This window comes from Lepidochelys kempii, chromosome 2 (assembly GCF_965140265.1).
Source record: "Lepidochelys kempii isolate rLepKem1 chromosome 2, rLepKem1.hap2, whole genome shotgun sequence".
Lineage (NCBI taxonomy): Eukaryota > Metazoa > Chordata > Testudines > Cheloniidae > Lepidochelys > Lepidochelys kempii.
Window position 1 is genome coordinate 178141132 of NC_133257.1, and position 22567 is coordinate 178163698.

The following is a 22567-nucleotide window of genomic DNA, read 5'->3' on the forward strand; positions in this document are numbered from 1 at the left end:
CTGACCACACCACATGATCCATTGTCTACAGCCAAGCTCTGCGATACAACCGCATTTGCTCCAACCCCTCAGACAGAGACAAACACCTACAAGATCTCTAGCAAGCATTCTTACAACTACAATACCCACCTGCGGAAGTGAAGAAACAGATTGATAGAGCCAGAAGAGTTCCCAGAAGTCACCTACTACAGGACAGGCCTAACAAAGAAAATAACAGAACGCCACTAGCCGTCACCTTCAGCCCCCAACTAAAACCCCTCCAACGCATTATTAAGGATCTACAACCTATCCTGAAGGATGACCCAACACTCTCACAAATCTTGGGAGACAGGCCAGTCCTTGCCTACTGACAGCCCCCCAACCTGAAGCAAATACTTACCAGCAACCACATACCACACAACAGAACCACTAACCCAGGAACCTATCCTTGCAACAAAGCCCGTTGCCAACTGTGCCCACATATCTATTCAGGGGACACCATCACAGGGCCTAATAACATCAGCCACACTATCAGAGGCTCGTTCACCTGCACATCCACCAATGTGATATATGCCATCATGTGACAGCAATGCCCCTCTGCCATGTACATTGGTCAAACTGGACAGCCTCTACGTAAAAGAATAAACGGACACAAATCAGATGTCAAGAATTATAACATTCATAAACCAGTCGGAGAACACTTCAATCTCTCTGGTAACGCAATTACAGACATGAAAGTTGCGATATTACAACAAAAAAACTTCAAATCCAGACTCCAGCGAGAGACTGCTGAACTGGAATTCATTTGCAAATTGGATACAATTAACTTAGGCTTGAATAGAGACTGGGAGTGGCTAAGTCATTATGCAAGGTAACCTATTTCCCCATGTTTTTTCCTACCCCCCCCCCACGCCTCAGACGTTCTTGTTAAACCCTGGATTTGTGCTGGAAATGGCCCACTTTGATTATCATACACATTGTAAGGAGAGTGGTCACTTTAGATAAGCTATTACCAGCAGGAGAGTGGGGTGGGGGGAGGTATTTTTTCATGCTTTGTGTGTATAAAAAAGATCTTCTACACTTTCCACAGTATGCATCCGATGAAGTGAGCTGTAGCTCACGAAAGCTTATGCTCAAATAAATTGGTTAGTCTCTAAGGTGCCACAAGTACTCCTTTTCTTTTTGCGAATACAGACTAACACGGCTGTTACTCTGAAACATGCATAACTTTAAACACATGAGTAATCCCATTGAAGTCACATGCTTAAAGTTAGTTACAGAAATGCTGAACTGCCTTGCTGAACTGGGCCCACAGTCCTATAAAGGGTGACGATGCCCCTTTTTCAATATTTGTTGGCTTTCACACAAACTAAACTGTGTTCCAAAGGAATCTGCACTATACTATCAGTGGAATGTCTCAAGATTCCCCCATCTCTAGCTGAAAATCCCACCTGTAGCATGCTCATGGCTGTATTGAGCATGGATTGAATGACACAACTCGTCTGGTCTTTGTTGTTTACAGGGGCCCAAGTGTGTGACTCAGGGTGTGTCTACACTGGCACTTTACAGCACTGCAACTTTCTCGCTCAGGGGTGTGAAAAAACCAGCACTGGGAGTCACACTCCCAGTGCTGGTAGCTATTCTCCTCATGGAGGTGGTCTCCCAGTGCTATGCCGCAACTACACAAGTCACGTTAAAGCGCTGCTGCTAGTGAAGACATGCCCTTATATGATGCTCACTACTCACAAGGCTAGGAGTATTTCTGATCAATTTAGACCCCTCCAAACCTTATGGCTTGGTTTTCAAATGCATGCAGCACCCACAACTCCCACGGACATCACCTGGAGCTATTCGGTCCTGAGCATCCCTGAAAATCATGCTGTTAATCCACTGTAACCATGTTCAGAACATGCAACATTAAAAAATAGTTATTCCTATTTGCTTTTCTTTACAGAGCTGAAAGACTAACGTCGTGCAAATACCACACATTGTCAATCTTAAACATCATTACCTTGCACACGGTGACAAATTGCTGATCATTCCCAGCTCCCACCACCAGGTAGCCATCCTTAGTTTTGAAAGCCTACAAAAACAAACAGAGATGTCAAATGATGACTAAAATATACTGCATGAGACTATCTTTCAAGTTCTGGCCCTGTAATGAATTTCCAAAGGTCTTTCTCAAGTGAACCATTATGTTCAGATTCAATTTATGGTTTTATAAAAGCAGTTCAAAGTGATCCATGGAGAAAAAAAATCAGTAATTTAAAGAAGGTCCTTTGATTTTTTCCCCGTTCTGGCAGGTCTTCTTTTAAAGGCTGACAATGCAAACAGATTTATTTTACCTGCTACTCCTCTCCTTCGTACAAAGATATGTAACTTGGCTATAAACCGTTTGAGTTACATCTATGATTTGTGAAAGTATGTGGAAAACCCTTTTTCACAATGGATATGACCTCTATGCAGAGGACTAGCACAAACTTGGGGCTTAAATGGTACATAGGCCTTCTGCTGGTTTAATGCACAGGGGCAAATTTCAGTATATGTTCTTAGGGAGCAATTTTCATATGCAACATTAAGGTCTGGTTTACACAGTTTTTATACCAGTATAAACTATTTTAGTTGGAGGGGTGATTTTTTTTAAACCAAATTAGTTAAATCAGTACAACCCTTAGTGCAGATCGAGTTATACAGGTGCCTTATCCTGGTATAGCTTATTCCCCTCCACACAGAGGAACCAGTTATAGTAGCATAAGGCTCTTTTATATCACTGTAACTGCATCCACTCTCCAGACTGTGTAGCACTTTAACTATAACAGTATAATTAAAGTGTTATAATTTTTGTGTGTAGACAAAGCCTAACCTGCTGACACACAAGTGACGGTAAGCTACATTTAGAACAACACTTGCTTAATGTCTCTATAAAATGCACTTCCTAGCAGAAAGAATTATACAGTTCAAAGCGAAAAGTATGAAAGCAATTTTCCAGTTGGATAATTAGCCACTTGACTGTAAGATTCTCACTTAGAAAATGAGGGCCAAATCCTATAGGCTTACTTGTTCGCAAGCATTCAAAACCCCTGTTGATTTGGCCCAAAACTAATAAAAATATACAGGCATGCAGAATATATATAACTGTTTTTACTGCATTTTCAGACTGAGACAGAGACAAGGAACACAGAGAAACTTTGGGAAGAAGAACATAGAAAATAATTATGCAAGGCTAAAGGGTTCCTTAACATTTATTATGTAAACATTTGTTTATGCCGATTTTAGTCTAAAAGAAACACTACAGCAGTTATCGAAGACTAACCTAGCAATATTTAACCACTTTTTTGCATACAAAAAAGTATAAATAATTAAGATTCTGACTTTTCTAGCAGTAATTGTGTCCAATACTACTGTCACTATAAAAAAAATTCTCTTCAGGAGACAGGATGAGTCTATTTCAGTCATGTCTTGGTCCAAACAGCAATATTTCTTCATTGATGCTATATACTCAAAAATTGGCCACATACACATTACACAAGTTAATGTTTAATTTCTGTGTGCTCTTTTGTGTGTATAGAACCCAGTCATTTTTATTTATATCATCACACACTATTTCTCTATTAATGCAAATTACAAATTCTTCTACGAACCTTCGTGCTTTGCAATTTCTAATCCTGAGGTCTCCACTGGTGCCACCATTATTACATACAGAATATGTACATACACATGGAAAGAACTTTTCTCATTAAAAAGGTACATATTGCATGAAAGGTGACACAACTGCTAGAAATACATATTCCAAAATATTCTCAAAATCAGCATTATGGCTTAAAACAAAGAATTTAGTACTAATTAGCAATTACCTCTGAGGCACATGCAATCTCTGTAAGAACTGCAGTCACATGACAAGCCACACAGCAGTATTAAACATGCATTCATACCCGTAAGCTGCCAAAATGGCGGAAGTCACTCAAAATGTAAGGGGTCTGGTCATTAGCATTTATGCTTCAGTGGCTTTGTGGTATGTGTGGGAAAACTGATCATTCTTAATTGCATTGTATATTTAAAAAGCAAAAACAACAGTCATGTCATCCTTACTCAACAAAAATAGTATCATCATAAATGCAGCAGTGTCTTTTTGCATGAAGCTTACTCAACTTCCTTCAGCAGCTATTTCTGAGCGTCCCATTACAAAATAGCTGATTATTTGCCAGTCATTGTTGCTGATAAAGCAGAAACTTTCAAATGTTATTAGCACAGCATTGATGCCAACATTTAAGAATGATAACAATGGTTTTATTCATCGCTCATAAATGTACACACACTGCAGGTTACCGCAGGTTACCGCCTGGTCACAGAAAGCTTTACTATCGTATTATACAAAGGAGATTCAGGGCGAAGTGCAAATAGACTTTAATGAGATTTTGTTTTGATAAACTGCTGTCCATCACATCGAATCATTTCAAATTAGTGCAATAAAAGGCATTTCATACAAGGCACACAAGGCAAAAGTCTTTTTTCCTCCCCTATTTTTGGAAGAGTGAAGGCTTCTGGTAGGATACCTGACAGCATGACACGAATTACATGCAAACTGCTATTCTAAGTGTCCTGAACTCTGGGGCATATAGTAGGTAAAGACAAAAAGCACAAAATTACTAAAATATAGACAAGAAAATTATTTCACAGCTTATTCATGGAAGCAATAGAGATGGAAGATGGGACATCCAAATGCATGGTTTCTCTGCACTGTCTGAGAGGCTTCTATGCAAACAATCTATCAGGAAGGAGATTGTATGTTCAGTGAAATAGTTACAGAGCACATTTCATCAACACACGTAAGTTAAAGGCCAAATCCTAAAAGTAATGTGCATGTATCCACAACTCCCATTGACTTAAATTACAGGTACTCATGCAAGCACTCAGCACCTTTCAGAATCTGACCCTAAAAGGTGGTTTATGCTAGAAATATTTACTATACCAAAAAATAAAATAAAATAAATAACCACATATAAACATGTAACACACTTTGTATCCATACACAAGATGTTTCAAATGGTTTACAAGCATGCTCCAAATGGCTACATAGACTATATGTTCAGGATTCAATACCAGTTCAGTCTGAACCATTTCTGACTGAATCATTGTAGTGACGGTGTGGGTGCAGACTTGCTGACGAGTTCTAGTCAGAACTAACCAGTCCTTCCACTACTGTCTTCCAGTGGCCTTTCAAAATGTATCAGTTACTTGTGAGGAATTTAACCAGAGAACATGTCTATCTATGGTATCTAAGTCTACTGTGTTTCTTGGCCCCTTCATACGTTTCAACAAAATGATGTACAGCAACAGTCATAGATAAGGAAAATATCTTTACAAATGTTTCTTATCTGGTGTTGGTTTCTACAAACAAATCTGTTGGGCTTAAGGAACCAAAAGATATTAACTACTACTAGAGAGGGACAAGATGGTTGAATTAAAAGAAAAACTAAAGTATTCAATCAATACTTTAACTGCACCCAAAATACAGAGGTCAAAGTGGTTAGTTAGCTGTTGTGGTGGTGTTGGTGGTGCTGATTGTTTTCCTTCCTGTGAGCTCTGTAGTTCCTGCACACACACACACACACAAAAGTTTTGTTTGGATGGAGAAGTAGGGGTGTATTGTGAGAATGGGTGTGCCTTCATTGCTATTTCTAAGGCATTTCAAGACAATTTCTAGACCAAAACAGTTAGGGTAAGTTTAGATAAACATTTAATTTTTGCATGCTGTCCTGAACCAAACCACCAAAACTCTTGGGTGATTGACCATTATTAACTGTTACTTGTTTGTACCTTTCACTTTTTAAGACAGAGATACCTACATGATTGTACTGGGATTTTTTTTAACATTTTTATGAAATTATTAGTTACTATTACTAAATATAAAGTTCTTACAACGGAAAGCACTTAACTACATGCTTCAATCTGTCCCTATTCAGGACAATACTTAAGTACATATTTAAGTCCCATTGACTATAAATGACTGATGTAGATACAGTCACAGATGTAGGGGCATCTTAGTCCACTGATGGCCCTAAAAATCAGGAACAAAGCCTTAAAGTGACACTGAAAGCAGATTAGGAGACAGATGAAGGAAAGGAGGATGAGGAAGACATACGTTACTGCAGCCTATCCTGTTGCACCAGCTGGGTTCATAGCAGTGCTTCCACAGACAACACTGAGTACGGTAAATCAGGATAATCCAGTTTAGAGATGAGAAACACGTGCACCACTGTGGTCAAATCTTCATCAGAGATAGAAGGGGCAAGGTTCCTAGCAAGATGAAAGCGGAAGAAAGGTATTTTACAACCAATGCTATCTGGTTGTTTAGGGTTAGTAAGTCCAAACAAGACCATAAGGCTTCGCACTAAATAGACAAACAGGGAAAGACCCCCTCGATGGAAGGAGTGGACAGTATCCCAAATCCCAAACAGATCCTCAAAGGGTCTTCCCCTTCTGACCTACACTACTTGCCCAGGATAAATCTGAGCCAGCCAGGATTAATTATTTATTATTTGTATTACAGTTTGTATTGGGTATTACAGGCCCAAATTGAAATCCTGGCTTCATCGTGCTAGGTACTGTCTACATACATAGTAAGAGACAGTCCCTGCCTTAAACTATGGCTCCATTAAAGAGCTTGTAGCTGCGCCGCTGTAAGCTTTTGAGGGTAGCTGCTCTATGCTGACGGGAGAGAGCTCTCCCGTTGACTTAAATAATCCACCCCCAACGAGCTGTGGCAGCTATTTCAGCAGGAGAAACTCTCCCGCTGACATAGCTCTCCCCACACCGGCGCTTAGGTCAATGTAACTTATGTCACTTGGGGAGCTGGCTTATTCACACCCTAAGAGACATAAATTATACTGGCATAAGTGGTCGTGCAGACATAGCCTCAGTAAGAGGCAGTTGCTGTGTGCACGAATGCAGCATTTGACTGGTGTAAGTGCGTGTGCTCACAAATTTTGCAATTTTGGAGGCTCCTTTGAGAATCTGGTTTCTAGTGATTTGGATCATGGAAAAATTACCATTTTGCCTTTAATTTATCGCAGAAGCTGTCTCCAACTGCAGTTTTAAGTTCCCATTGCAGTATTTCAGCCAAAGAAGCGTAGGTCATTTACGGACTAGTACTCTCCAGTCATAGTGCCATGTAAAGGCTGCAATTAACAAGAAGATGATGTATTCAGAAGTTGGCTGATCTATGCGGGAGCATTTTTCAGCTGCCAGCCGAAAGGCTCTACAGTGTGTGTTCTTTTTCCTCTCTCCCCCCATCCAACTTCATTTCCAAAAGTTATTACAGAGCAGAAGTTTCTCAGTCTCACTTCAGACAATAACTGATCCAGAACTACGGTAGCCCTTCAAAATGGGGTAAACCTGCCACATCTTTTCCACACCTCTACACATTTCTTTGAATGAAAGTTTCAACTATACTTCAGCATCAAGGAGCTCCCTTCTTTCTCTTTTATGGAAAGGGCACCATTCTTGCTGCTAAGTGATACCTAATTACACTGTAACAAATGGGAATGAGACCAAGAAATCTGGTTAATGGTAGTTCTGAGCAGTATGTATAAATTATATGGACCACACAGTTTGAAACCATTTGCCTACATTGTGCTCTCTTCTAGTAAAAGCAAACAGCCAAAATAAAAAATGTAAATTTCACAGACTTGAGCAATGTATGCTGAATGCCCTCACTTAGCAGACTAAAACAGGGCATTCAGCATATAAACAAAGAACTTACCTTGTTCCTCTTTAGATTTCTTAAAATGCACCACTTGGTTCCCACTCCACTGCCATATCCCAGCACAAACTATTGTGTCAGATCACAGCTACCAGGATAGTTTCCTGGATTAAGCATAGCACTGAGAATAAGGAGGCCTTACTCGCTGAGAATCAGATCCAGTTGCTGTGTAGCCACTGGCAAGCCACTCAGGCCCACCTTTTTGTAAGAGTGCACCAATTTTATGGGCCTCAATCTTTGGGCGTCCAGCTTGATACACCTGTTTATCCAGAGTTAGTAACTACCACAATTCCAAGTGAAGTCCATGGGAACTGCAGGTGCTCAGAACCTGTGAAAATCAAGTCCTACATTTTTGCCTAAAGTATATTCTGCACAAACATCATCTTGTAAAATTAAAATCCTTGTAAATACTAGGTTTGGTTCGCCCTTTGCCCCAAGCTTCCCACCACCCTGCACCACTGTCACATTTGTCTCTATTTTTAGACATGCACAATTTAGAGAAAGAAACTTAAAATCAATCTATCCCTTTTTTGTAATGTAAACATCAGTAAAGTTTTAACAGTAGTAAAGATTACATGTGACATAACAGTTGGTGTACACAAGTGTCAATGTTTTATCCTATGAGGGTATGACTATAGATACTACAAAACTACTACACTCAGGTGGATGGATCACTTGTATTCAGAATGAAAGCACATTTACTAAGAACAAGAAGAAAAAAAGAGAGAGGAACCACTGATTTCAAGCTCTCAATCAAGTTGTCCAACCAAAGCCTCTTTTAATGTTCCTTTCTGTTTCTATCTCCAAAATGCACATGCAGTACTGCCAGCCCCAAACATTCAAAAATCATGAGTCAAGTCCACAAAAATATTCAGGAACTGGCTTACAAATTAAGAGATTTTATAAAACAAATACATTTGGGGTTCTTTTTACTTGACTTCTTGGGTTCTGAGTGTTTAGGATTTACCGGGTTCACATTTTGAAGCATGTCTCCACAACTATGAGTGTTATTTGTTTATTTAACTAAAGCTGAGATTCTCTGCTCCAGGAGCTTTAAGAAAAACAGTAAATATCATGAGCGTCACAATAACATCACAAGAGTTGGCGACACTGCACATGTCATAACCCGACATGTGTGAGTCAGACAGCTCAGATACAGACCTGAACTGCCTAAGATCTGAGGTTTTAGTTCAGGCCCATTTCTAGCAACAGCAGAGATTAAATGTGGTGCTACCAAGACAAATAATTTCAAAGAAAATGTGGAAGTAGAAAGTGAGACAATCCCATTGCCTTCTGTAATATGTGTCTTATGGGCAGTTTTCTTAGAGTTCAAAGTTTGCACACAAAAGAGTTGTAACATACTGTTTACTAAATTAATTTTCAATGCCCTAAATGATTTATCTCAGTCACTTCCTCAGTATTATAAACATGTCAGTTAGGAAAACTGCTCACTGAGGAGAATTTCATAAAGGTTACTTTATAATAGTTTTATTGATGCAATGGAGATATGTTTTGGGCTGTATATCTGGTTTTAAGCTGTACAACCACTTTGGGGAGAAATCTGTTGGCTTTTTTAAAAATATTTCGTTCATCCAAAAAGAAAAATACAACAGCCCAACTATAAAATTAGATAGAGAAGCTCATGTTCATGCAGCAGATTTTCCCCTTTTCCCAATTCTAATGGAATATACTACTAAATTCACCAGCCACAGTAGAGCGCTGCCAGGTATAAACACTTTATGAAAGAACAGTGAACAGCTTAAAAGTGGGAAACCTGTTCAGTTTCACAATGATTTCTAAATTATTAACATGCCTAAATTAAAAATAAGCTCTTTGATATTGTAAACATGCACCAACTGTTTTCGATGGCCAAGAAATAAAACACTCTGCACAGGATCACATTCTCCATTGCCACATTAGTTTTCCATTAGCTTTTCAACAATGAATTTACACACACACACAGACACACATGCATATGCAAAGTAAATAAACTTTAATCACAGTATCGTGCTGGAGCCAATGTAATTAAGGTTATGTCAGCATTTCCATTTAAGCCTCTATTTACAGGAGGTTTATGGCATGGCCATAAAAATTCAGTTAGGTTGAAATTAAGCAAACAGGGTCTTATACAGTAAGCAATATTTAAGAAAAAAACGCACGCACGCACGCACACACACAGCAGCCATTTGCTACTTATATGGGAATTAAAACAGAAGTTTACTGGTTTTACAGGGCACAGCTGAGCTATTTTTAAAATAATATTTTCCTCAATGTTTACAATAATCTCTCAAAAGCCTGAAACCAAACTCTGTTTCTTTACCTTTTTATCTCTCATACAATGGTTTTTTAGAACTTCTCATGATGTTTTGGCCTGATGACATTGCTCTTTTTGCTTTAAAAACAAAACAAAAACCAGTGAAACATTTATGTTGAAAAATAAAATACATACAAGAACCAATCCTGATTGGGGCCTCTAGGTTCTACTGCAATACAAATAATAATAAATAGTTCCTGGACCCTGTAAACAATTATAAGATATAAACCTGGTTGGTCAAAATTGGGGTTGTCTTAGTATCATTTGGAAGGCAATTCCCAAATTCTGCTCTTAAATACCCAAGTGTAAATCTGTAGACGCTTGACTGATTTGATCTGAAATTATACAGGTGTAACTGACAGCAAAGTTTGGCTCATTATTTTTGTCCCCCACCTCTGTTTCTTGGCTTTCTACAAGTGGGTTTGGAATTAAAAACTGACCTTTCGAATAGATTTTAATACTGAATACGATTCAAGCAACCCATGTTCTGCCAGCCAGACTGGCATTTCAAGGTGGAAACCAGATCCTAACACAAGCAATCCAAAACTCACAAAATAAGCCACAGCCAGTTCAATTACCTTTAAGGTCCTGCTTAAAACAGACCCTTTAGGAAGAGGTGCTGAGTGCTTTGTAGGCTTCTCTGCCAGTCGACCAATCAAGAACAGCAGCACATTAAGTGAGACTGCTGCATGAAGGCAGAGGAATCGGAATGATAACCAGGCTCCTCTCAATCTCGTTAAAAAAATGAGTAGGTCTTTTACATGAGACCCCACTTAAGTTCACACAGAATTTACATGAGTGTGTTTTCCAATCTGGCCTTTTCACAATCTGGTCTAGGAGATTTTTAAACTAAATAGTGCTGAAGATTGAAATCCTCCATTTAACTCAAAGACAGAATGAGGAAAGGCAGAGTCAGAAACACCCAAACCACCTTGCAAACGTGCCTCTGCCCTATTTTACAAATCTTTCAAATTGTAAGTCTCTCAAACAATAAATGATCTTACATACCATTCTGTAGACACAACATAGTGAGCAAAGGATGGATGTTCATAAAATTCAACCTTGACTCCAAATTTCCTTGATTTGTGGTTTTAAGTCAGACTCATTACCATTTATTGCATGTAGTTTGTTGTGGTTTAAAATACTACTTTATCTTTAACCAGGGATTTAAAAACGGCATTGGTCAGACATTCAGGATGCACACTATTAAATCCTGAACTTGTGCTGAAAAAGCACTGCCAGACCAAAGCCTCAGTGCTAGCGGGAAGGATCAATAATATCGAGTGAGCTGTCAAAGTAACATTTGTAAGATGAAAATTAATGATTTAGGCTGGAGTTTTCATATGGAGTTTCAGGGAATTAGATGCTTACCCCTATTGCATATCCATCCTAAACCATATTAAAATTGAGAATCCCATTTTTTTCCTACAGTATTTCATATTTATTGGTCTCTAGTACTTTAAGAAATATAGAATTTTAAAATATTATTGACTACCATCTTGCCTTCCCTCTCCCATATCCATTTCAAATCCAATATTATTTTAATGTCCAATAACTGGGGAATCACTGGAATTAGAAACCAAGGTATTATGCCCTCTGAAAGCTTAGAATGCCAACTGCAAATACTTAAAACATTTATCTTTAACTCCTGCACTTAAAGACCGAAATACCATTTTAAAATGAAGTGGTGAAAAATGTATATACACAAGAAAAAAATAGGCATTAACAAAGATTTTTCCATCCATAGAGCTCAAAGTGCTTTACAAATATAGTTAAGCAGTATTCGACCCATTTTACAGATGGGGAATTGAGGCATACAGACTGAGGCCTTGTCTACAGTAGAACAATCTTGCCAGTATAGTTATACCATTCTAGCTATGCCAGCAAAACACTGTAGCGAAGATGCAATTTTATCAGTATAAAAGTGTTTATACTGGGAATCAGCATAAGCTACAGCAGATAAGCAAAGTTATACTGGCATAACGTCATCTATAGCAGGGCTTTTACCAGCATAGCTATGTCAGTTAAAAAAAAAATCACATCCCCTAATTGACACAACTATGCCAGTAAAACTTTTTAAAGAGTAGACCAGGTCTAAGTATTTCCAAGGTCACACTGTAAATCAGGAGCACATCTCGAAAGAGTACCCAGATGTCTTTGTCTGTAGCTATCCATAGTTCTTTGACAAAACATATCTGGTTTTATATTCACTTCTGAGTGCAAGTCAAGTTGCTGTCCATCTATAATTTTAACCACTTCTTCAGAAAATCTTTTGATGCTGACAATCTCAGAAACTAACACTCTGTCTTTAATCTTCCTTATTGGGTAAGATTATTAAGACGATGGTAGACAGACAAGCGTGGAGCCAAACAGAAACCTCAGATTTTCTTGATCCCTTTCAGTTAGACTTTTGGGCTGAGTTTGACATGAAACTGCTCTTTTTCTCATTGGTTGATGATCTCATCCACGTAATGGACTAAGATCAGGTGTCTACAGTGATTCTTTTCAGATTCATCAGCAAACTTTGACACTGTTGACCACAAGGTTTTTGCGGAATCTCCTGTAGTCCCCAGCTTACAAGTGGTTCTGCTATTTTCCAAGAGATCTCATAGGTTGATTTGTGGAAATTGCTTGTCTTCACTGAGCAATTTCTTGTGCAGCGTATCGTAGGATTCAGTTTTTTCACCCATATGATCAACAGGTATGAGGCTATTTTGGGAGCAAGTGAGTTGATCTGGATTGTGATGCTATCTGTACACAGAAAACAAGCAGACCTGGATGAGCAGTCTATTTGCTTTCTCAATGCATGCTGAAATTAGGGCATGGATGACAGCAAAGTTAATCCAGATAAAACAGAAGTGATGGTACTGGGTTGCACGAATGATCTTCAGGGTCACAGGTAATTTCAGCTGCCATTTTTGAGGGTCTGGCCAACCCTTCATTGAAAAAGTTCAAAACTTGGAAATGTTACACCCTTCTGTTCCTGAAGTCAGGGGTGGGATCTGCAGAAGCCTGTAATTATCCGTTATATCCAGACTTCGACTCTGAAATACATTCCCTTTGTGACTTCTAGGTTAAATTATTGCAATGTAAGGCTACACCTGAAGATCAGTCAGAAGTTATAATTGGTAGAGAATGAAGATGCCTATCTGTTAGTTTTTATCAGACAGGGAATGTCTTAGACCACTTATTAACTTCCAGGAGAAATTCAAAGTGTTCATCTTGATCTATACAGTTACAAACAATTTGGGATCTGACAAGCTGAAAAACCTCTCCCTTTGTGAGCTGCCACAGAAAGTGCAGTTAGTAGGGGCACTTGAATTAACAATCCCCAGATTTAATCATGTTGGAGAGAGAGACGCTGGGCATTCTCAGTGGCATGATTTTGACTCAGGGAATCACTTCCTGACTGGTCCAACAGCGTCAGCATTTGTTGACATTTAGAGTACAAAGACTACTACAGAGACATGTGGCTGGTTACACAAAGGCAGCTGGAAGACTAAAGGAGTTACCTAGCAGAGTTCACCTGAGGAGGAAGACATGGAGATTGGGGGCAGGGGGGTTGTTTTTGTTTCCCTCTTTTAACTTGCAGATATTCTACAAAGAAGAACCCGCAATGGGAGGAAAACAGTACAGTGCCAACAATATTGCTAACTCTTCCTCTGCCTGCACCTGTGGGGCACCTTGCCAGACAGGCATCTGGACCCTGGAGACTTCTACTCAGATCTTGGTCTTCACTTGCTGGGAATACAGCCTGAATGTCCCTGACAAAGAAAGCCAGGAAGGGGGAACCACCCACCCCGTGCGAGAGGTATCTGTGGAGTCCCTCAGGAAGCAGGTCAGAGAGCTGCAGGAAGAGGTGGTTCATCCGGGTAGCATCCGGGAGCATGAGGATTTCATCACCAGGACACACGTGAAAACATCTGGGACAGAGGATGCTAGCTAACTATAGATGACTATAGCAGCACCAGAGAGGAAGCAGAACTGGCCACTCAGGAGACTGGCTGTTCGCCACCTTAGGCAGCAGACAGTGCTCCACTCCCCATCCAGGTGCCTCATCATTTAAGGTCAATAAGTTCTATGCTGTACTGTTGACAGGAGGTGATAAGCAGACCCCAATGGCTGAGAAAGAGGAGCCACCTCCTCCTAAGGCTAAGAAGCTCATGTCCATTGCACCCCAGATGAGGAGATGAAGGGTAGTGGTGGCTGGGGACTCCCTTCTGGTGGGCAGGGAGGCATACAGCTGCCAACGTGACCTGATGTCCTGGGAGTTATGCTGCCTGCCTGGAGCCCGCATCCACGACATCATGAAAAGGTTGAGGCTCATCTGCCCCTCTGACCACTACTCTATGCCGCTCATCAATGTGAGCACTACTGAGCAGATCAGCAGTGACTACAAGGCTCTGAGAGCAAGGGTGAAGGAGTTGGGACTGCAGGTAGTGTTCTTGCCCCTTGTATCAGTAAGGCCAAAGGCAGGGAAAAGTGTACCCGGAGATAAATACATGGCTGTGCAGATGATCTCGCTGGATGGCTTTCTCAACCATGGGATGCTGTTCCAGGAAGGAGGACTGCTTGGAAGAGATGAGGTCCATCTCACCAAGAAGGGAAAGAGCGTCTTTGGATACCAACTTGCCAACCTAGTGAGGAGGGGCCTAAACTAGGTTCAAAGTGGGGCAGGTGACAAAAGCTCACAAATAAGCATGAAAAGGCAACCTTAACATAGGGCTAAAGGTTGGGGGATGGCAAATGGAAAATTAAATATGGACACAGGCATAACAACAGGGAAAACAGTGAGGAGGGGAGAATCTGCTCAACAGCTTAGATCTCTATACACAACAGCAAGGAGTCTGGGGCATAAATAGGAACAATTGGAAATATTAATATAAAAGCTAAATTATGATTTAACTGGCATCACTGAAACTTGGTGAGATAAATCTTATGACTCAAATATTGGTGTAGAGGGGTAATGGCTTATTCAGGAATTCTACAGTTCTATAGCAAAGAACAGCATTATCAGACACATGATTGGGGAAGAGGAAACATGGCTTTTGTAAAGGGAGATCACCAAACTTAGAATTCTTTGAGAGGGTCAAAAAATGGACATGGGTGATTCAATGGATATAGTGTACTTGGACTTTCAGAAAGCCTTTGACAAGGTCCCTTGACTGCCAAGAGTTACAAAGGGATCTCAGAAAATTGCATGAGTGGGCAACAAAATAGCAGTTGAACTTCAACATTAATAAATGAACAGCAATGCACAATGGTAAATATAATCCCAACTATACATTCAAAATGATGGGATCTAAATTAACTGTTACCATTCAAGAAAGAGCTCTTGGAGTCACTGTGGACAGTTCTCTGAAAACATCTGCTCAATGTGCAGCAGCAGTCAAAAAAGCAAACAGAATGTTAGGAACCATTAGGAAAGGACAGATAATAAAACAGAAAATATCATAATGCCACTATATAAATCCATGGTACATCCACACCTTGAATACTGCATGCAGTTCTCGTTACCGTCTCACAAAAAAGAAAGATATATTAGAAAATAGGAAAAAAGTACAGAGAAGGGCAACAAAAATGAGTAGTGGTATGGAAAAGCTTCCATATGAGGAGAGATTAAAAAGACTGGGACTATTCAAGCTTGCAAACAAGACGACAAAGAGGGGATATAATAGAAGTCCATAAAATCATGAATGATGCGGAGAAAGTGAATAGGAAAGTGTTATTTACCCCTTCACATAACACAAGAACTGGGGCGGGGGGGTTCACCCAATGAAATTAATAGGCAGCAGGTTAAAAACAAAAACAAGGAAGTACTTCTACACACAATTCACAGTCAATCTGTGGAACTCATTGCCAGGGGACGTTGTGAAGGCCAAAAGGTATAACTGGGTTCAAACAAGAATTAAATAAATCCATGGTGGATAGGTCAACCAATGGCTATTAGCCTAGATGGTCAGGGATGCAACCCCATGCTCTGGGTGTCCCTAAGCCTCTGACTGTCAGAAGCTGGGACGGGATGACAGGGATCACTGGATAATTGCCCAGTTCTATTCATTCCCTCTGAAGCATTCTGTAACCAGCCACTGTCAGAAGACAGGATACTGGGCTAGTTGGACCATTAGTCTGAAACGCATGGACCATTGGTCTGAAAGGCAGGAAAAAAAGGGAGAAGGTGTTGCATTATACATCAAGAACATATATACCCAGTGATGAGCTGCCAAAATCTTAACAACCGGTTCCCTCCTCACCCCACGAGGGGTCGTGGCGCACCCCCCCCCGGGACTCCTGCCCCATCCAACCCCCCACATTCCTTGACGTCCCCTCCCAGGACCCCTGCCCCATCCACCCCCCTTCCCCTGTCCCCTGACTGCCTCCAGAACCGGGCAGGAGGGTCTCGTGGGCCACCGTAGTGGGTACCTGCCCTGCCCCGCCCCTAAGAGCCAGAGGGACCTGCCGGGGGGCAAGGTGGGGAGTCCCGGCAGTGCTTACCTGGGGCAACTCCCAGGAAACATCCGGCAGGTCCCTCTGGCTCCTAGGGGTGGGGTATTGGCCACTCCCCCCACTGATCACATCAAAAGTGGCTCCTTAGGCACCAACTCCATGGGTGCTCCGGGGCTGGAGCACCCACAGGGAAAATTTGGTGGGTGCAGAGCACCCACCGGCAGCTCCCTACCCCGCTCCTGGCCCCAGCTCAGCTCAGCTCACCTCCGCTTCCTCCCCTGAACTTGCCCCCCCCACCCCCGGCTTGCCGCAAATTAACTGTTTGCGCAGGAAGCGTGGGAGGGCTGAGAAGCAGGCGGCGGCTTCACGCTCGGGCCCAGGAAGGCAGAGGTGAGCTAGGGCGGGATGCACGCCGTCCACTGCACGCCGTCCCCCTCCCCCTCCAGGTTACCTGCTGCAGTGCGGGCAGCCTTCCTTGCGCCGCCCCCCCCCCCCCCCCCGCCCCAGCTCACCTCCACTCCACCTCCGCCTCCCTAGGCCTGAGCGCGAAGCCGCTGCCTGCTTCTCAGCCCTCCCAGGCTTCCCGCGCAAACAGCTGATTTGCAGGAAACCGGGGTGGGGAGGTGGAGAAACAGAGTGAGGCAGCACGTTCAGGGAAGGAGGAGGAGGCGGAGTGAAGGTGAGCTGGGGCCGGGCATGGAGCTGGGAGAGGAGCTGCAGGTGGGTGCTCTGCACCCACCGAATTTTCCCAGTGGGTGCTCCAGCCCCAGAGCACCCACGGAGTCGGTGCCTAAGGCGCCACTTTTGGCAGGTTGTTAAATTTAGAAACCCTTTTAGAACCGGTTGTCCCTCGTGTGAACCGGCTCCAGCTCACCACTGTATATACCTATTCTGAGGTTCAGAAGGAGGTTAGAGGCAGACCAGTTGGAAGTTTCTGGGGGAAGAGAAAAAGGAGGGGGAAACAGGGGCGACACCATGTTAGGGGTCTACTACAGACCACCTAACAAATCAGAAGGAAGAGGTGGATGAGGCATTTCTAGAACTAATAACAGAAATCCCCAAAACACAAGACCTGGTCATAGTGGGACTTTAACTACTCAGACATCTGTTGGAAAAGTAATACAGCAAAACACAACAAGCCAATAACTTCTTGGAATGTAGCAGGGGTAACTTTTAGTTTCAGAAGGTGGAGTAAGTAATCAGAGTTACAGTAATTGTAAACTTGATTCTGACTATCAGGGAAGAATTGGTTATGAATCTGAAGGTAGAAGGCAATTTGAGTGAAAGTGGTCATGAAATGATAGATTTCATGATTCTAAGGAAAAGGAAAGAGTGAAAGCAGCAGAATATGGACAACAGACTTCGAAAAATCAGACTTTAACAAACACAGAGAACTAGTAGGTAGGGTCCCAAGAGAAAAATAGCTAAAGGAAAAAGGTGTTCAGGAGAGCTGACAGTTTCTCAAAGAGACAAAATTACAGGAGCAAACTACTCCAATGCGAAGGAAAAATAGGAAGAATGGCAAAAGGCTACTCTGCCTCCATCAAGAGCTCTTTAATGACATCAGAATCACAAAGGAATCCTATAAGAAGTGAAACCTGGACCAATTGCTAAGGACCAGTACAAAAGAATGGCACAAGTATTAGGGACAAAATCAGAAAGGATAAGGCAAAAAATGAGTTACAACTAGCAAGGGACATAAAAGGCAATAAGAAGTTCTGTAGATATCCTAAGAGAAAGAGAAAGACAGTGTAGGTCCACTACTTAGTGGAGAAGTTGAGCTAATAATGGATGACATCAAGAAGGCTGAATTGTTTAATGCCAATTTTGCTTCAGTCTTCAATAAAAAGGTTAACTTTGACCAGATGATTACAACAGTTAATATTAACAACAAAGGGGAAGGAATATAAGCCAGAATATGGAAAGAACAGGCTAAAAAATATTTCGAGAAGTTAGATGTATTTAACTCAGCAGGTCCTGACAAAATTCTCTCTAGGGTACTTAAGGAACCTCAAAACCATTAGTAACTATTTTCATGAACTCAGAGAATGGGTGAGGTCCTGGAGTACCAAAGAAAGGCAAACATAATACCTATTTTTAAAAGGGGAACAAAGATGACCTAGGGAATTATAGACCAGCCCGCCTAACTTTGACATAGGGAAAGATACTGGAACAAAACAATTTGTAAGCAAGAGGAGGATAATACGCTGATAAGTAATAGCTAGCATAGATTTGTCAAGAACATATCATACCAGACCAACTTAATTTTCTTCTTTGACAGGATTACTAGCCTACTGGATGGCGGGAAGCTGTAGATGTGATATACCTTGAAGGCTTAGTAAGACTTTTTACACAGTCCCACCTGATGTTCTCATAAGTACACCAGGGAAATGTAGTCTAGATGAAGCTACTATGACAGATATGACAATTTCCTGCAATATCCTTGGAAGACCTTATTGAATTAAGTTTAAGTATCTCTGAGGTCCATTGTATTAATTAAAAGAATATTTTAGTATTATTGTGGGCAGGGACTGTATGTAACCTATAGTATAGTATATTTTAAGTGTTGCACATGTGAAAAGATGCCTGCTTGTCTGTCAAGGAAAGGGAATAGCCAGGTAAAAGCTTGGTCAGCAACCTGGTCAGGCAAACAACTTGGTCAGCAGTACAATCAGGTCAACAACTTAATTAGCAAACTAATATTAGTGTTAGGCAGAAAAGTGTTCATACACTATATAATGAATAACTTTGTAACAATGTATTTAACGTGAGCACCTGAATGTGGCTGTGCACCTGAATTTAACCCTATGCTGTGCCCTGTTTCGGTAGACTGACAGCTTACTGAAACAGAAATGATATACTTCTTCAACACAAGAGTCTGTCTGTGAACCTGTGATTCTGAGTAGCAGGGAAAAGAACCCGTCAACTCAAGGGCAGAGATGTGACACAGGTGAGATCTGGGAGTTCAGAGGACTGTATTGAACAATGTGCTAGACAAGAATGAACTTTTGGAACAAAAAGTGTTAAGTAGTTTTTCTGGGGAATATCTAGAGGAGGTGAATGCAAATTTCCCACGTCCAGCTATGCAAAAACCCAGCCTGTAGAAGCTATGCCCCGAAAAAGGGGCCATTCTCTGCTGATCATTTGTTACATGAGGTCAATATCAAAGCCCCCAGATGAATACAGGAAAGACTGAACTATTCGTGATTGTTCTGAGACAGTTATGAACTTGTAAACACAGGGAAATGTGGGTTTTGAAGGACTGACACCTATCAGAACCAAAGACTGGAGTTGGGGTGACCTCGGGTAAGCTTTTAACATGAATGTATGGTTTTTTTTTGTTTTTAGTACATTTTCTCTGTAATGCTTTCATCTTAGGAAAAAAAATGCTTACTTAGAAAAAGCTGTGTGGTAATTTGTAACTGCATGCAATTATGCTGTTGATAGCCTCTGGAAAGAAAGCAAAGCGCAGACACTGGGCTTCTAGGTGGTCTGGTTTACTGTGAATATCAAGGGTAGGCAGAGAATTGTGTAGCCTAGAAAAATCCTGGTCAGATGAGAGAGAGATGTGGGTTTCTAGCCAAAAGAGGCTGATAGCTGAAGAGCTGGGAGTCTAAGTGGCTGGTCTTAGCCAACCACAGCAATGGAGGGTGGGGATGGAATACAGGTGCAGTTACCCTGAAATTGTGACAAATACTATAAGGTGGGTGCATGACTGGTTAAATACCCATACTCAAAGAGCAGTTATCCATGGTTCTCTGTCAAAATGGGAGGATGTATCTAGTGGGGTCCAAGTTGTCCTGAATCCATTACTATTCAATATTTTCACTAATGACTTGGATAATGCAGTGAAGAGTATGTTTATAAAATCTGCAGATCTCACCAAGCTGGGAGGGCTTGGAGGACAAGATTAGAATTCAGAACAACCTTAAGAAAATGGAGTCTTCGTCTGAAACCAAAAAGATGAAATTCAATACAGACAAGTACTACACTTAGGAAGGAAAAATCAAATGCACAAATACAAAATGGGGAATAACTGGCTAAACAGTAGTATGGCTGAACAGGATCTTGGGGTTACAGTATATCACAAATTCAATATGAGTCAACAATGTGATGCAGCATATTAACAGAAGTGTTGTATTTAAGATACAGCAGGTAACTGTCTAACTCTAGTTCAGTGGTTCTCAACCAGGGGTCTTGGGTCCTGGTGGGCTGCGAGCAGGTTTCAGCGGGGCTGCCAAGCAGGGTCAGTATTAGACTCTCTAGGGCCCAGGGCATAAAGCCAAAGCCCCACTGTATGGGGCTGAAGCCCGGGGCCCTGAGCCCTGCCAACTGGGGCTGAAGCCGAAACCTGATCAATATAGCTTCGCAAGGGCCCCTGTAGCGTGGAACCCCCGGCAACTGCCCTGCTTGCCATCCCCTAATGCTGGCCCTGGCTTTTATATGCAGAAAAACAGTTGTTGTGACACAGGTGGGCCGTAGAGTTTTTATAGCATGTTGGGGCAAGGGAGGGGAGCTCCAAAAGAATAAGGTTGAGAACCCCTGCTCTAGTTGACACTGGTGAGGCCTCAGCTGGAATACTGTGTCCAGTTTTGAGCGCCACCCTTTAAAAAACGGTATGAACAAACTGGAGAGGGTCCAGAGGAGAACTACAAAAATGATAAAAGATTTCAAAAACCTGACCTATAAGGAAAGGTTTAAAAAAGGTTTAAAAGTTTCTCTTAAAAATAGAAAACTGAGGAGGGATCTGATAACCATCTTTAAATACGTTAAGGAATGTTATAAAAGAGGACAGTGATCAATTATTCTCCATATCGACTGAAGGTAGGACAAGTAGTAATCTGCTTAATCTGCAGCAAGTGAGATTTAGGTATCAGGAAAAACTAAGGAGAGTTAAGCTCTGGAATAGGTTGCCAAGGGACGTTGTGGAATCCCTGTCACTGGAAGTTTTTAAGAACAGGTTAGAGGGAGGTCTGGGTATACTTGGTCCCACCTCAGTGCAAGAGGCTGAACTAGATGATCTTTTGAGGTTCCTTCAAGCCCTACATTTCCATGATTCTAGGAATTTTCCCATTTACATGAGCAAAGAATTCAAAACAGTGATTTTTTTTAAGAAAGGAAAACCAAATGGCAAACTGCAGTTCCAGCTTACCAAATTAAGTACCACACCTAGGCCCATCAATATTAAGTATTATGACATTGGCAAAAGGCATTGCAGAATTACTGCATTCCTGTCACAGCCAATTACCACTGCCAAATCTTCAAAGTGCAAATAAGCATGAATGTATATGAATTGGTTTGGTTTAAAGCGAACACCCTTTTGTAAAAATTATATATATTTTAATGTAACCCTTCTGCCAGTCAGAGTTGGCAGCAACAAGGGCTAGGTTCAGTACCTAGGGGTTCCTTTTTAATAATACTACACAAAACTGGCTCAAGCCCCCACCCAGTGACAATTACACACCAGTCCTTTCCGCCTGCCACCCTGCTGGTCGTTTGCTGCACCTATCCACTGGCCGCCCTGCCAGCCAATCGTTGATCCGCCAGGTTGTCTTCAGGTCCCACCACTTAACACAGTTCTCAGTGATTTCAGCTGTTAGTAAGGAGAGCCTCACTATTGATGCACACAGGGCAGTCTCTTGCATCAGAGAAACTGTCCCAAAGCAGGTCTAACGCTTAGACTGAGGTATCAGTGATTTCAGCTTTCTGGTATGTAACAAGACTCTCAATTGTGTCTAAATTAGCTCTTTTATTACACAGTGGAGAGAGGAAGGGTCAAATGGTGTCTAAAGCCCTTGAGAAGGGTCCACACCACCAGGTACGTACCTGTCCCCACCCTCACTCAACTCACTGGGCTTTGGAACCCATGTCCCCTGCCAAGTGAGTGCCATTTAGTTGAGAGTGAGTCCCTCAATCAGGGTATGCCAAGTACAGTTCTGCTGCACTTGATTCACACAACAAGGATAACCACCCTTTATTACCCTAATAACAAGGAGACTGGGGATCCAACACCAGCCAAAAGTGACTATTTGGGCAAGCAAACCCATCATGCTGAGCACCTAGGC

General features: G+C 41.6%; 1 protein-coding gene across 7 annotated transcripts in view; it reads right to left on the reverse strand.

Annotated features, from left to right (window-relative positions):
* SUGCT (succinyl-CoA:glutarate-CoA transferase) overlaps positions 1 to 22567 on the reverse strand; it is a 492934-nt gene that overhangs the window by 284807 nt on the left and 185560 nt on the right. For all 7 annotated transcript variants that reach the window (XR_012157441.1, XM_073332837.1, XM_073332839.1 and 4 more), the window contains one exon: positions 1991 to 2062. Coding sequence is in view for 6 of the 7 variants with exons in the window: in XM_073332837.1 (XP_073188938.1) it covers positions 1991 to 2062 (72 nt within the window). In the remaining variant the exon portion in view is untranslated. The remainder of the gene's footprint in view (positions 1 to 1990; positions 2063 to 22567) is intronic.